Genomic DNA, 13593 nt, shown 5'->3' with positions numbered 1-13593 from the left:
TATTAGAGTTACAGAAAATAGAGTGCTTGTTATGGAAAGAAGGAAAGTAGGAGAGTCTGGGGTAGATCTGAGCGATAGGTTCATTCGCTGCATGTGTGAAATACTGGGTATGATTTGAGGCACCACCAGAAACAGAGAAGGCTCATGAGGATAGTACTTTCCGTTTCCTCAACGTTTTACTACATATTTTAAAAAACAAAATGAACCAAAGCTGTTTCCTCCCAGTTGTTTAGGTGCTAAGGGTTTGAACCCCACCCAGCACCTCAGAAAGAGACAAAAATAAGCTCTGGAGACCAAGTCATTTCACTACCCAGGGAAGAGAGAACAAAGAGAGTCGACCACAGTAGTAGAGACCTCAGCCTGCTAGGAGAGGGGAGTATATGATTCAGACAAGAGAGTGAGCATGACACATGGGCCAGGTTCACCAGCTGTTAAATGAGGTCTGTGTCTTGAGAAACAGCTATGGCGGAGGACCATGGCTGTTCAGTTGGAAAGAGATCATTAATGCCATTTCCTTTTTTTAGTTCCTATAATACTTCATAACCAAATTGCACTTGCCTAGTTCTTCGAAGTGGGAAACAAGCATGACAAAGACAGTAAAATAGAATGATTTAAATAGAATGAATCTTGAGCAGCCTGAGATGGCCTTTAATCCCAGCATTGAGAAGCAGGGGCAGGCAGATCTCTGAGTTTGAGGCTAGCCTGGTCTACAGAGTGAGTTGGCACTGCATAGACTCTGCCTTTAAAAACTCTTATCATAAGTGATGAAATCTTTTGAGTGAAATGAAGTCTGTACCAGTAACTAACTAGGAATCAAATTAAACCCAGTGTAAAATTTGACTTTCAGATTGATGCATTACATAGCAGTTATCACCTGTTACTAATTCAAGCCAGATCACTCACACCCTTGTAACTTTATTTCTAAAGTCCTGTATTGTGCATTGTATTTATTTGCAAATGGTGCAACTAAAACAGGTTATGATCTCTGGCACACTGTGTTACAAAATAGAAGAGAAATATGCAGTGTGTCTGTAAAATACACTTGAACATACAGTGGAAGGAAGTGCATGCTAATTCAGTTTTATTTCCTGTCATGTGTCAGAGTCAGAGGAGAATCACACATTGTGTCATTTGTGTTGTTTTCTTAAGTCTGCCTCCTTGTCAAACTCTGCACCCTTCCCAGCATGCCAAGCAGGATTGACAGGTTACAATAAGGTGTACTTTCTAGACTACATCTCTTGGATGTAGTCTAGAAAAATGCTGAGAAAGAAAATGAACATTCACTTAAAGAGCACCTCATATTTCCAGCTTGAAAGGACAGTGTGGGAGGGAGGCGACATGTTCTCTTTCTCTGTCTCTCTCTCTTTTTTGTTTGTTTGTTTGTTGTTTTGAGATAGGGTTTCTCTGTGTATCTCTAGCTGTCCTAGAACTCCCAGGCTGGCCTTGAACTCATACATCCTCCTGCTTCTGCCTCCGGTGTGCTGGGATTAAAGGTGTACACCACCGCCCCTGGTCAGGTCACATTTTCAAAAATTGTAGAATTAATGTGCAGAAAGCTCAGTTGGGAGCACAAGGTGACTGTGTGGGTACTAAAGAGACTGGGGTCCTCAGTGACCCACAGGGCACAGGAGCTGAAGGAAAGCTCTCAGAAAAGGAAGGTGTGCTTAGTGCCAAGATGTTGGCAAGAGGGTTTTGGACCAATAAAAGGAGAAAGTAATCAGGTGGAGATTTGTAAAAGATCATAGTTGCCTACTTCCAAAATACTCAGGTCAAGGAATTTGTGGGAAACAAACATGAAAGTAGGAAAAGTGGAGGTGTGGGCCACTGCCCTAAGTGGAAGCCAGAGCAAGGGGTTCTAGGTTGGCAGCCTTGGCTGTTGGGAACTGCTGAGTTGTCCCTGACTATAAAAGGAGCTGGATGTGTTAGATGGTGACACAGGCTTATTAGATAGGCCATGTGACCCACACCAAAACATCACAATGGTAACAGTAACTCGGCTCTTCCTGTGAGGATCCTTGGCTACCTGGCCAAAGACTCAGGAGTTATCACCTCAGATGATGGAAATGTTCTACTTGTTAGCTAAAGGGTAGAACAGCCTCCTTGAAAGTGTAGCACTCGGTTCATTACAAATCAGGAAAGCAAACTGAACTGCATGGAATAGCACTACACAGCTACCAGGATAGCTCAAGATGCAGATGAAACCCTAGCCACACCTAGTGCTCACATAGACCAATCTTCTTGTACATTTTGGAAGAGTGTGCATTGACAGCCATTGTGGACAGGCTTTTGGCATTATCTACTGAGGTCTTCCACTCTCAGACCCAGCAGTGTAGCTCTAGGATGCTTGCTGTTGGGCACACACAGGTGAACGGATGTATATGAGAACATGACAATATTAAAATTAAAAGGGTGAGGCAGGAACCCTGAGGAAGATAATAAATGGACTTGCACCTGTGTCTGAGTCAGCCAGATTAACCAGATAAAAGCAGTGAAATGGTTCTGGGAGAAACAACAAAGCAGATCTGCCCATGACTAAGGATCATGGCGCCTGCCGCCCTTTCCCCTAGTACTGCCTAGGAGCTCTGGGCAGTTAGGCCTTTCCCCATATTCCCTGCCTGCTGCATCTGCTTATGGTGGACTATGGTGTAGGAAGGGCAGCTGTTCAGAAATCCGTTGTCTCTTGGAGGACAGGGAGCATAGCTGTGGTGACCACCCCAGGAGCACAAGAGCTGCCATGGTTGGGATTGGAGGGAACATAACACAGAGATAGTTATAACCTCATACTTGGAACACTAAGAAAGGAAAATTGCAGTTTTGAGGCCAGCCCGGGCTATAGAGCAGCTTCCAGGCCAGCCTCTACCACAAAGTGATATTCTGTCTCAAATAGTATTAATGATATTAATGGGCTGGAGTTGACTCCTACTTAAGAGCACTGGATACTCCACCAGAGGGCCCAGGTTTGGTTCTGGGCATCCACATGGTGGGTCACCACCATCTGCCATAGATCCTCTTAACTGTAGAGGATCTGATGCCTCCTTCTGGCCTTCAAGAGCACTGCATGCATGTGTTGGAGAGACAGAAATGCAGGCAAAACACACACACACAATAAAATATCAAAGAAATACAAAGTAGAATTATTTGTAATAGCCAAAAATTTAGAAAAAAACCTAAATGTCAGTCGTAAAGTGGAAAAACTTTTAACATGTTATTACGGTGAACTCATAGAATAGAGTAGAATGAAATATTCTTATAGTGTTGAACAAAAGAAGCCAGACACTATAAGAATATTTTATTCTACTCTACATTCTCTAATGTATGTAAAACCAGGCACAGTAAGCAGTGTCTTAGGATACTTGTGTGAGAAACATCCAGATTAAAGTTTGGAGGCTTGTGCCTGTAAACCCAGCACTTGGATAGCTGAGGAAAGAGGATCTCCAGCTGGAAGCCAGCCTGGGCTTACATAGTAAGACCCTGTCTTTAAAAAAAAAAAAAAGTCAAAATTCATATCTGATCATCCAAGTGTAGTCTTTTTGTTTTGTTTGTTTTTCAAGACAGGGTTTCTCTGTTTAGCCTTGGCTGTCCTAGACTATCTTGTAGAGCAGGCAGGTCTCACAGAGATCCACCTGCCTTTGCCTCCCAAGCACTGGGATTAAAGGTGTGTGCCACCACAGCCAGCCTCCAAGAGTAGTTCTAATTCCTGTGTCTGCCCCAAGAGGCATGTAGAGATTCATCACACACACACACACACACTCCTTTCTTCATTTATTTATTTATTTGGACATTGTCTCACTGTTTAGCCTTGCTACGCAGACTAGTCTGGCACTTGTAGAGAGCCATCTGCCTTTGTTCTCCTCAGCATTGGGAGTAAAGGTGTGTGACATCATACCCAGCCCAGTCCTGCATTTAATTAGATAAACAAAAACATCCACATAAATGCCATTGCCTGATTTTAGTCCTTGCAGTTTCCAGGGACTGACCTGATGGTGAGGAAATGAAGAAAAGACAAACATAGAAAGGAAATCTGGGGTAGGGTAGACTGAGGTCTCTGAGGGAGAAACTGCAGCCCAACCCTGAAGCTTGTCAAATTTATTATATAAATGAGTGGAACCGAGAGGCAGAGTTGTTGCGTACAGATGAATAGGAACAAGGAGGTGGGGTTGATGGCACACAGCTGGATCAGAGAGGTGGGTATAGCTGATCTCAGTAGGAGTGGTCTATGAGAGAGCAGTCTCCCCATCCAAAGAACTCCTTCAGGGAGAACACAGCTCATGGACTTCCAAAGAAGGCCTTGCCTTTTCTCTGCTCCTCACACTGGACATCTTGAAGCCTTGAAATAAGATAATTGGTGGATATACACATCTAATTGCCCCATTTAGACTGGAAAGCCCATAAAAACTAGAAATTTCTCATAACCCCTCCCTTTAGTCTGCCATTGTCTGTACCTTAATGAAAAGGTACAAAGCCCGTAGTGTAATTTACAGTGATGTTCTCAGTGTCTGTTCCATAACCAAGTGTGTATTTTGCTTGTGGCTACATTCTCTGATAATGATGTGTGCTGGGCATGGTGGTTCACTTCAGAGGTAGAGACAAGAAGGTAAGGAGCTAGCCTGGGCTGCACAAGTCAGGGTTCCAAAACAAGCCAAAAAATAAAAATCACGTTATTGTACATCATTTTAAATTCTATGAGCATACCTTTTTCTTAAGTTGACTGTGAAAGGCCATGTAAGCCTTTTTGATTATGGTTATGTTTAAATGTCTTGCGCTATTTTATGTGCTTTTAAACCATTGGAGTTTGGCCAGAATGTACAGTTGGTGAGCCCTTACCCTGTAGAACCATCATCTCTGGTGCCCAGAGGTGCAGTGGCAGCAACTAAAAGAGTTTCACTTGCCCAGTTACATCTTCTCTTGCCTTAAAATCAGTGATTTCAGAAGAGAAACCGTGTGTTCTAGTAGCCTCAGATTGCTGTTTGTATTCATTTGTATTTTAGTTAACATGCCAAGATAAAACTTAGACGTGTTATAATACATCTTATATGTAGTTTTGCTAATGTAATCTCTGTTTTAACTGGCATCTTAGTTTTTTGTTCATATTTTGGTTTTGGGAGACAAGTTTTTGTACAGATCAGGATGACCTCAGAGTCACTATATAGCCAAGTATGATCTTGCTAACACTTGCCTCAATTCACTGGGGTCATAGACAGGCGAGCTTACTGTGTTTATCTGTAGACTAGAGCATGCTTTGTTTTACAGGAGTGGAAATGTGGGCATGGTTAGTTTCTAGGTTTAAAATATGCTTTTGTTTTTTTAATCTAATATCAAAGTCATTTCTTTTCAAAAATATGTTTTCTTTTGTGAAGTCTGCACTTTTCTCTAACTTTGTGAACCACAGAGGATTACCTGTGTTTGAAATGACTCAGGGAACCTGGTTTCACAGAGCTCTGCTTCAGATGCTCATTCCAGATCTTGTGTGGCATGCTGAGTGTGTGGCTGGAGCTGAAAGCAGACCATTTCCTGTGTTGCATCTGTTTGTCACTACCTTGGTTACTTTTCCCAGGCAAAGTTGTACATTACTGGGTAAATTAGTTGACCTATTTACCTAACCACCAAGAAGCAGGTTTGTTTTGGAGAAGTGGTTACTGTTTTATTTTCCCTAAAACCCTAGGTAACTCTTGGGATAGGCAAATTTAGATTCTTAGGAGAAGAGCCTTTTGATTTTTTTCACTTCTATTTTGTTTGAAGACAGGCTCAGGGTATAGCTCAGAGCTTGAGCCACAGTTTCCCTACCCACACTCCTCAGGTATTGGGATTATAGGCTTTGTCACTGTGCCTGTTTCTGCTTGTTTGTTCTTTTAAAGATGTATTACTTTCTTTTTGCTCAGTGCGTGTGCATAGATATGGGAGTCTCTCTTCTTCCACCATGGGGGTAGCCATGGGGGTAGAATTCAAGACATCGGGCTTGGCCCAACAGCGAACTCTGTTGCCCATCCCCAGGCCTAGTTGTAAGAGCAGGGTGCGTGTGTGTTTAGCATTTATTTATTTTAAAAATTATGGGCACAAGAGTGCAGATGTTCACAGAGGCCAGAAGAGGGTATCAGACCCCCTAGAGCTATCCATACAAGTAGTTGAGCTACCTGGTATGGTAACTGGGAACTGAACTCAGGTCCTTTGCAAGAACCATGTGTGTGTGTGCTCTTCACCACTGAGAGATCGCCCCAGCCTTCATTCCCAGCCCCTTATGCCTGGGTTTGCTCTTGATTGGGTAGTTTGCTTGTAGCCTTAACGCAGACTTTCGCTTTCAACATTCTGTTATAATAGATTATGTGACAGTTTTCATATGACATCTTAGCAGGATAAATTAAGTAGACAGCACGCAAAACACAGGGCGGGCGCTTGTGGCTGGGTCCCTTTCGTCCACCGATAGTCAGATTTTGGCAGTCTCTTCTCTGCAACTACTCTTCTCACAGTTCTTAGCTCCCAGTACAAAATTAATGTTCCTGTGTAGACTTTTAGCTATACCTACCCTAAAAGTTTCACTTGAATTATCTAAGCAGTGCAGTGTTCAACAGTCTCTCCAGAGTTGGCAGGATGGGTCAACAGGCAAAGACACTTGCCAGGCCTGACGACTTGAGTTCAGGTCCTGGGACCTGAGAGAGAAACAATTCCCACAAGTTATCCTATTTGTTTGCCATTGCACACACACATGCAAACATAAAAAATAAATAGTAAATGAGTAATTGTAATTCCAAACACTGAAAAACTTTTTAGGTGATTCCATTGGGCAGCTAAGAACTGAGAATACTGAGCTACATCATCCTCTATCCAGGACTTTTTCTCTATTAATCTCTATTAATCTCCTATTCTGGTGCCTTAAAATTTCACAGATACCGTCATCCTCCCCTCATCCACCCTCCCCCAAATAAATGAATGAATGAATGAATAAAAAGCTGGGGAGTAGTGATGTGCGCCTTTAATCTCAGGAGGCAGAGGCAGGTGGAATGTCTGAATTTGAGATCAGCTTGCTCTGCAGAGTGAATTCCTGACAGCCAAGGCTACACCCAAAAAAAAAAAAAAAAAAAAAAAGGATGTCTCAAAAACAAACAAACAAAAATTCACAGACAGTAAGTTTCCTGCTTGGCCATCATTTCTCACCCTCCTTACTAGAATGACTACAATCCTATTGAATCCACTGACGGAAGTTGTGTTTATTGCTGTTCTTTATGTCTGTATGAGTGTCTTTGTGTCTGAGTGTGCTTGTGAGTGCAGGTGCCCTCAGGCCAGGATGAGGGTATTGAATCCCCTGGAGCTGGAATTACAGGTGGCTGTGGGTGCCGACTGAGCTTCCTGATGTGGGTACTGGGAATCAAACAAGTCCTCTTAACCAATGAGCCACCGCTCTAGCAACAAGAATTTTTTTAGGATTTTATATGTATAAAGGTGTTTGCGTACCTGTATGTGTGTGTGTGTGTGTGTGTGTATATATATATATATATATATATATATATATATATATATATATATATATATAATATATACCACAGGTATGCTCTTGTCCAAGGAAGCCAGAAAGAGGATGGTTTATTTTTAATTCCTATATGTAAGCGTGTATGCATATGAGCTGGAGGACACCTCAGTGTCACTGCCAGCTTTGCCATTACCTTTTAGGACAAAGTCTAGATGATCTGGTGTGCATCAGTTAGGCTCTACTGACTGGTTAGCTAGCCCCAGACCCTCCTGTCTCCTGCTCACTTGCTGCAGCATCACAGGGCAACACCATGCCCCGTCCTTTCTACATGGGTTTGGGGAATTAAACTCAGGTACTGGGGCCTTCAAAACCAATGTCTTACCAGCTGATCTATCCCCCAGCTCCAGGAAATGATTCTTTGTTTTGTTTGTTTGGTTTTGGGGGTTGTTTGTTGTTGTTGTGTTTTGTTTGTTTGGTTGGTTGGTTGGTTGGTTGGTTGGTTTTTTTATTTTTCGAGACAGGGTTTTTCTGTGTAGCCTTGGTTGTCCTGGACTCATTTTGAATACCAAGCTGGCCTTGAACTCAAAGAGATCCACATGCTTTTGCTTCCCAAGTGCTGGGATTGGAGGTGTGCCCCACCACGCCCAGCTAACTACTCTGAATTTTTATGATCTTAATATTCTTTTCCTTGAGGGTTTTGTTTGTATCTGGATTTTGAGTCAGGGCTTGTGGGGGCCATTCTTTGTCTAGGTTGTGTTACAGAAGGTGAAGTGGTTTTGGTCACTATAAGTAGTGAAGGTACCCAAGGACAGGAAGGTGCGAGCCTGGAACCCACACATCACATAGTAATCCCAAGAACTATGTTTGTTTCATGGGTTACTCTATAAAATGCGTAGGCATATTGTGGCAAGGCTGTATGACAAGAATGGCAGCTGTAGAATGTGGAATTTGGATAAAGATTGAAGTCGTGGCAGGTCTAGAAACTGGTGCCCAATTCCAGTCCACCGGTCTTAAATATTTCAAACAGCTGGAAATCTCAGCAGTTAAGAACACTGGCTGTTCTTCCAGAGCACCTGAGTTTGATTGTCAGCACCCACATGATGCTAACAACTGTCTGTAGGTCCAGTTCCAGGGGGAAACGGGGCCCTCTTCTGACCCATGTGGCTACTGTGTGCGTTGGTGCACAGACAGAAAAGTCTCCATACACATAAAATAACATTTTAAAAATGCATTTCAGTGCTTGATTCCTCTTGGGTAGAATGAATTTTGTCTGGCCACATACTGAGGCATTTTTTTTGATGCCCTGTTACTTCCTGTTAAGGTCTTAAAAATCCTCAAGCTATGAAAACAGCATAAATCAACTCTTACAGTGTCTGACCTCCTCTTTTAAGCCTGGAAAAGATTCTGTCAGCTCATCGTGTAATACTCTGTTCAATAATGAATGAAGGGGGGGGTGCGCACAAACATCTTGTCTGTTGTGAAGTTAATGGTTAACAGTTAGTGTGTCCTGTTTTTCCTCTTCAGGTATCCAAACAATTGACTCCACCCAAGCTCTGTTCCTTCCAATTGGAGCATCCGTCTCTCTCCTAGTGATGTTCTTCTTCTTTGACTCAGTTCAAGTAGTTTTCACAATATGTACAGCAGGTAATTTAGCTTCAAATTTACTAAAAGGAATAAAAATATCTTTTAATTATTGTTAAAAGTTTATAATGTATCTACCATGTTATATAAGTTGTACCTTCTGTATTCTGTTATCACAGTCTGCAAGAAAGGCAGGGACCCAGAATCCTCAGCAGCTTTAACCACACCAAATGGTTTGAGTTCTTCCTGGCTGATAATCCAAAGGTCTTGACAGGCACAGTGGCCATGAGCATACTCTACTACTGTGTCTGCAGATAGAAAAATTGATAGCTATCAAAGTGACTAGCTGCCAGGATTCCATGATAAAAGTACAGGGGAAATTAACAAAAGCTAAATGACTGTAGGGGGTTCATCCTCTGCCTGCTGCTTATTCTTTCTTCCTGAGTTAAGGGAAGATGAGAAAAATACATTTTGCCCCTCTACTGCAAACCAAATTTTAGTTTTTACTTAAAAAAAAAATGGTTATGCAATAGTGAAAGACTTTCTGGGCACACAGCTGAATGCCACACATGCACAAGGTCCCTGGGTCCCAGCTCCAGCACAAGCAGAGAAATGGGGAAAGGTTTTAGGTACCTTTTCCATTTGTTAAGAAATTTTTCCTATAATGGATAAAGAAAAAAAAATTAATGAAACTTTTTTTCCCCTAGTTCTTGCAACAATAGCTTTTGCTTTTCTTCTTCTCCCGATGTGCCAGTATTTAACAAGACCCTGCTCACCTCAGAACAAGTAAGTGCTTAGAACCTTCTCCCTAAGTTACCAGAGGGACAGGTACTGGCAGGAGTGTACAAACAGCCAGAGACTGGGGAACGAGCTGTTTGGCTGCTCTTTTTAAACTGCAAGATAATGTCCCCTTTTGCACTTCATGGTACCGAAAATAGAGACATCCTCAGAAGTGGGGATCTTTATAATTTGCTCCCCGCCTAGCTAGATTAGGAAGGACAAGCAGTTTTGTAGATGCAGTGAGAATAGAAGAATAGTGGCTGAGTTCAAACTCTTCATTGCTCTTCTGGTGACCTGCATCATTCACACCTCCACCCCCGGGAGCCATTGCTCTAAGGAAACCAAATGGTGTGTTGATGGAGGTGATGCTGGGGAACTAATCAGTTGTGGCAGCTGGCTTTCCAGAAATTAGTGATAGCCAAGTAGATTTCCTCATGTTACAAATATTATTTCATCATTGTTAACTGAATGGGATCAGTTCCTTTTCTTTATTTTTTTCTTAAGAATGGGATTTTCCTTATATTTAGCTCTCCCAGAGACTGATTTTATTATTAAACTTTCAGACACTCTTGTTGATAATTTAGTTTTGGGTAGTTTTTTTGTTTGTTTTGTTGTTCTGGTTTGTTTGTTTGGGGTTTTTTTAGTTGGGGGGGGAAGGTGCTCTGTTGGGCTCAGTGGTTCAGCAGGTGAAAGCTTGATCCTGGAAATCCACAGCGCAAGGACAGACCTCACAAGGTTATCGCCTGACCTCCACCTATTTATATACATACAGTATTAATAAATAAAGTAATAAATAAGTAAAAATTAACTGCATTACCAAATGGGAACTGAAAAGTAATTCCTAAGTCTTTTATAGAGGGCTCCAGCGAGTCTTGGACCTTTCAGCTTCCCGTGTAATTAGGGATTGCTGACTGCTCTGATCATGAAGAAACACGGGAGCATTTGGTCACTGAGTGCCATGTGCTCCTCAGCCCAACTAACGCGTATTTTCCAGGATTTCCTTCGGTTGCTGTGGGCGGTTTACTGCTGCTGAGTTACTGTCATTCTCTCTGTCTGTCATGCTCGTCCTCATCTGGGTCCTCACTGGCCACTGGCTTCTTATGGATGGTGAGTGACATGATAGGTGGTAATTGTTTCTCGAATGCTTTCATGGGTCACAGTCTCAACTGCGGGCCGTGGACCTGTGTGAATGTGTGAATTGAAAAACAACGGTGAAAGGTAAAGGCTACTGGACACACCCTGACCAGAAGTTAACTTAGAATCAAACACACAGTGAACCTACAGCTCTAGCAGTGTGCGCCCGTGTTGCAGCACCATGGTCCTTCACCAAAAGCCGTGGTCCTGAACACGTGGCCCCGCCTAGACACCTCTGCTCACACTGATGAGTATTGCGAGTTAGAGTTGCAGTGTTTTTACTACAATACAAAGGCTTCTCTCTCAAAGAGACACAGTGGTATATTAGAAAACAGAAGCTCTTACTGTTCCCTACTGTCATTTCTCACCGTATAAGTATCAAATTAGCATAGCTTTGGGTTGAGTTATATTAGAATATTTGACTTTTACAATTGCTGTTTGAGACGGGCATTGTGGCACGTTTGTTTGCTTGCTTGCTTGCTTGCTTGCTTGCTTGCTTGTTTGCTTGCTTGCTTTTTCCAAGACAGGTAGCCTGGCTATTCAGGAACTCATTCTGTAGACCAGACTGACACAGCACTTCAGAGGCAGGAGGATGTATGTGAGTTCAGGTCAACCTGGTCTAAAAGCAAATTCTAGGTGTCAGGCCACACAGTGAGACCCTCTTATAAACAAATAAACACAAAATTGCTCTTTTGAGTTGCTGGGTTTTTTTTTTTAATAATTGATTAATTTTGGCTTTGAATTAGGATAGAATTTCCAACATTTTCTAAAATGGTTCTAACCATCCGTTTATGGCATTTTATTTTGCATATTTATGCAAAGCAGCATTTTTGGCATGGGCAGCTATCAACTCTGAGAAAGGGTGAAGGTGTCTTTTTAGACAGTTATTCATTCAGCCAAAATTTATTTATGTCAGAATTGCCTAACACAATATTAGTATGCAGATTTCTTTTGTCTCTAATAGTAAAATTATATGTCTTTTAAGTTTATAATTTATTATCAGTGACTATTTGCTTCATATGCCAATTTTATATGCCTATTATCCAGGGTCACATAAAAATTTGTTGAGCAGAAGGAAGCTGCCAGCAAGAAAGATGTAAGCCTATTGAAGACTGAGTCATCATAGACACTCAGGCTTAGGCCATTCCTGCCCCTACACCAGCGGTGGCCTCTCCTGCCCCAGCCCTGTCCTGGCTCTGTCATCTGCCACTGGGCTTTCCTAGGCAGCATCTGACTTCTTCCACTTGGCAAATGTTTTCCAGTCACCCAGCCATAACCTCTCACTAGATCTTCCTCTAGAAGACTATTCTGTTACCAGTTATATTGCTCATTCATAATTATTTCCCCCATTTTTGCTTATATCAGTTTTCATGTACATATTTCTTTATATAAGTGGAAATAAATATCATGTGATATATAAAAACATATTCGGGCTAGAGTGACAGTGGTTAGGAGCACTTCCTGCAGAGGCCCTGAGTTTAGTTCTCAACACCCACACTGGTGACTCACAGCCACCCTTCTGCTTCTGCAAGCATCTGCACACCCATGGCCCATATCCACATACCCAGTGATAACCTGCAGTGTGTTCTTTCGTGTAGCCATAAGCATATGCCTATATCATCATACAAACAAACATCGAGCCCTTTTAAATAGTTCCAGAGCATTCTGAAGTGCTGTGTTATTTAACTGTTGCTGTATCCTTAGATTGTCTTTTTAAATAACTGAGATCAACTTGGTCAGTCTCAGTTTGATATAGGTGTCAGGTCACTTTGATCTGCCCTGAGCAAATGCTCTTCTGAGCTACATCACCAGCATGCGTGACATTCTAAAGATGAATTTCCAGACATGACGATCTCACAGTAAAAGTTTTCTGTGTTAACTTGTGTATGTTTATGTGTGTGTGACTGACCTACACGTGTGCCTTAAAACACCCTGCATAGTTAAAGTCAAAGAAGAATATATGTCCTGATTTCATGTAATTAGAAAACATGTAACTTTGCTCATGGTCAAAACAGATAGAAACTCTATCAGGATGATTGTTAAGTTATGTTTTCTCTGATTCAGAACAGGTATCACTTTATTGCACCCCAGAAGTGTTAATCAAAAGAATATGTGCTGCAATACAGTCCGGAGGAGGAAGTGTTAAACCTTGGAGGACTGCCTTTTCTCAGAAGTGACTGACAATTAGATCTAGAGTTTGTCACATAAGCCATGTTGATTACTAAAAAGCAGTGAGAAGCTGAATGAGGAGACAAGCTAGAGAGCAGATTGCTTACAGATTATATTTGAATGGCATGAAAGTTGCTCGGGTTGTAAACGAGATTTTTAAACAAAATGTGCAAATAGAAGACATAGGGGGTTTTTACTGTAAAGAAGTTGCACATGGAATTCTTGTGCTCTGGGAGGAGGATGACTGTTAGGCTGAGGGTATAGTCTCCAGTTCCCACTTGCACAGGCCAAAGGGGCATTCACTCTAGGAGCTGTCTGCCTTCAAGGCTGCAGTGGGTACAAAACTGGCTGTAAAAGATGAACCTTCCATCATGGTGACCGCAGTCACGATGCACTTCCGTCATGAACTCCACGTTCCGTGACAGTGGTCACAGTCACAGTGCGCTTCTGTCTTGAAATCCACCTAA

At 42.1% G+C, this 13593-nt stretch overlaps 1 protein-coding gene across 1 annotated transcript in view; it reads left to right on the top strand.

Annotated features, from left to right (window-relative positions):
• Window positions 1-13593, top strand: part of Sppl3 (signal peptide peptidase like 3) — an 83136-nt gene that overhangs the window by 55992 nt on the left and 13551 nt on the right. The window contains exons 4-6 of the mRNA XM_021631803.2: window positions 8987-9106; window positions 9751-9829; window positions 10818-10930. Coding sequence (XP_021487478.1) covers window positions 8987-9106; window positions 9751-9829; window positions 10818-10930 — 312 coding nt within the window. The remainder of the gene's footprint in view (window positions 1-8986; window positions 9107-9750; window positions 9830-10817; window positions 10931-13593) is intronic.

Source organism: Meriones unguiculatus, chromosome 4 (genome assembly GCF_030254825.1).
Source record: "Meriones unguiculatus strain TT.TT164.6M chromosome 4, Bangor_MerUng_6.1, whole genome shotgun sequence".
Lineage (NCBI taxonomy): Eukaryota > Metazoa > Chordata > Mammalia > Rodentia > Muridae > Meriones > Meriones unguiculatus.
This window is presented reverse-complemented; position numbering and strand designations above follow the sequence as displayed.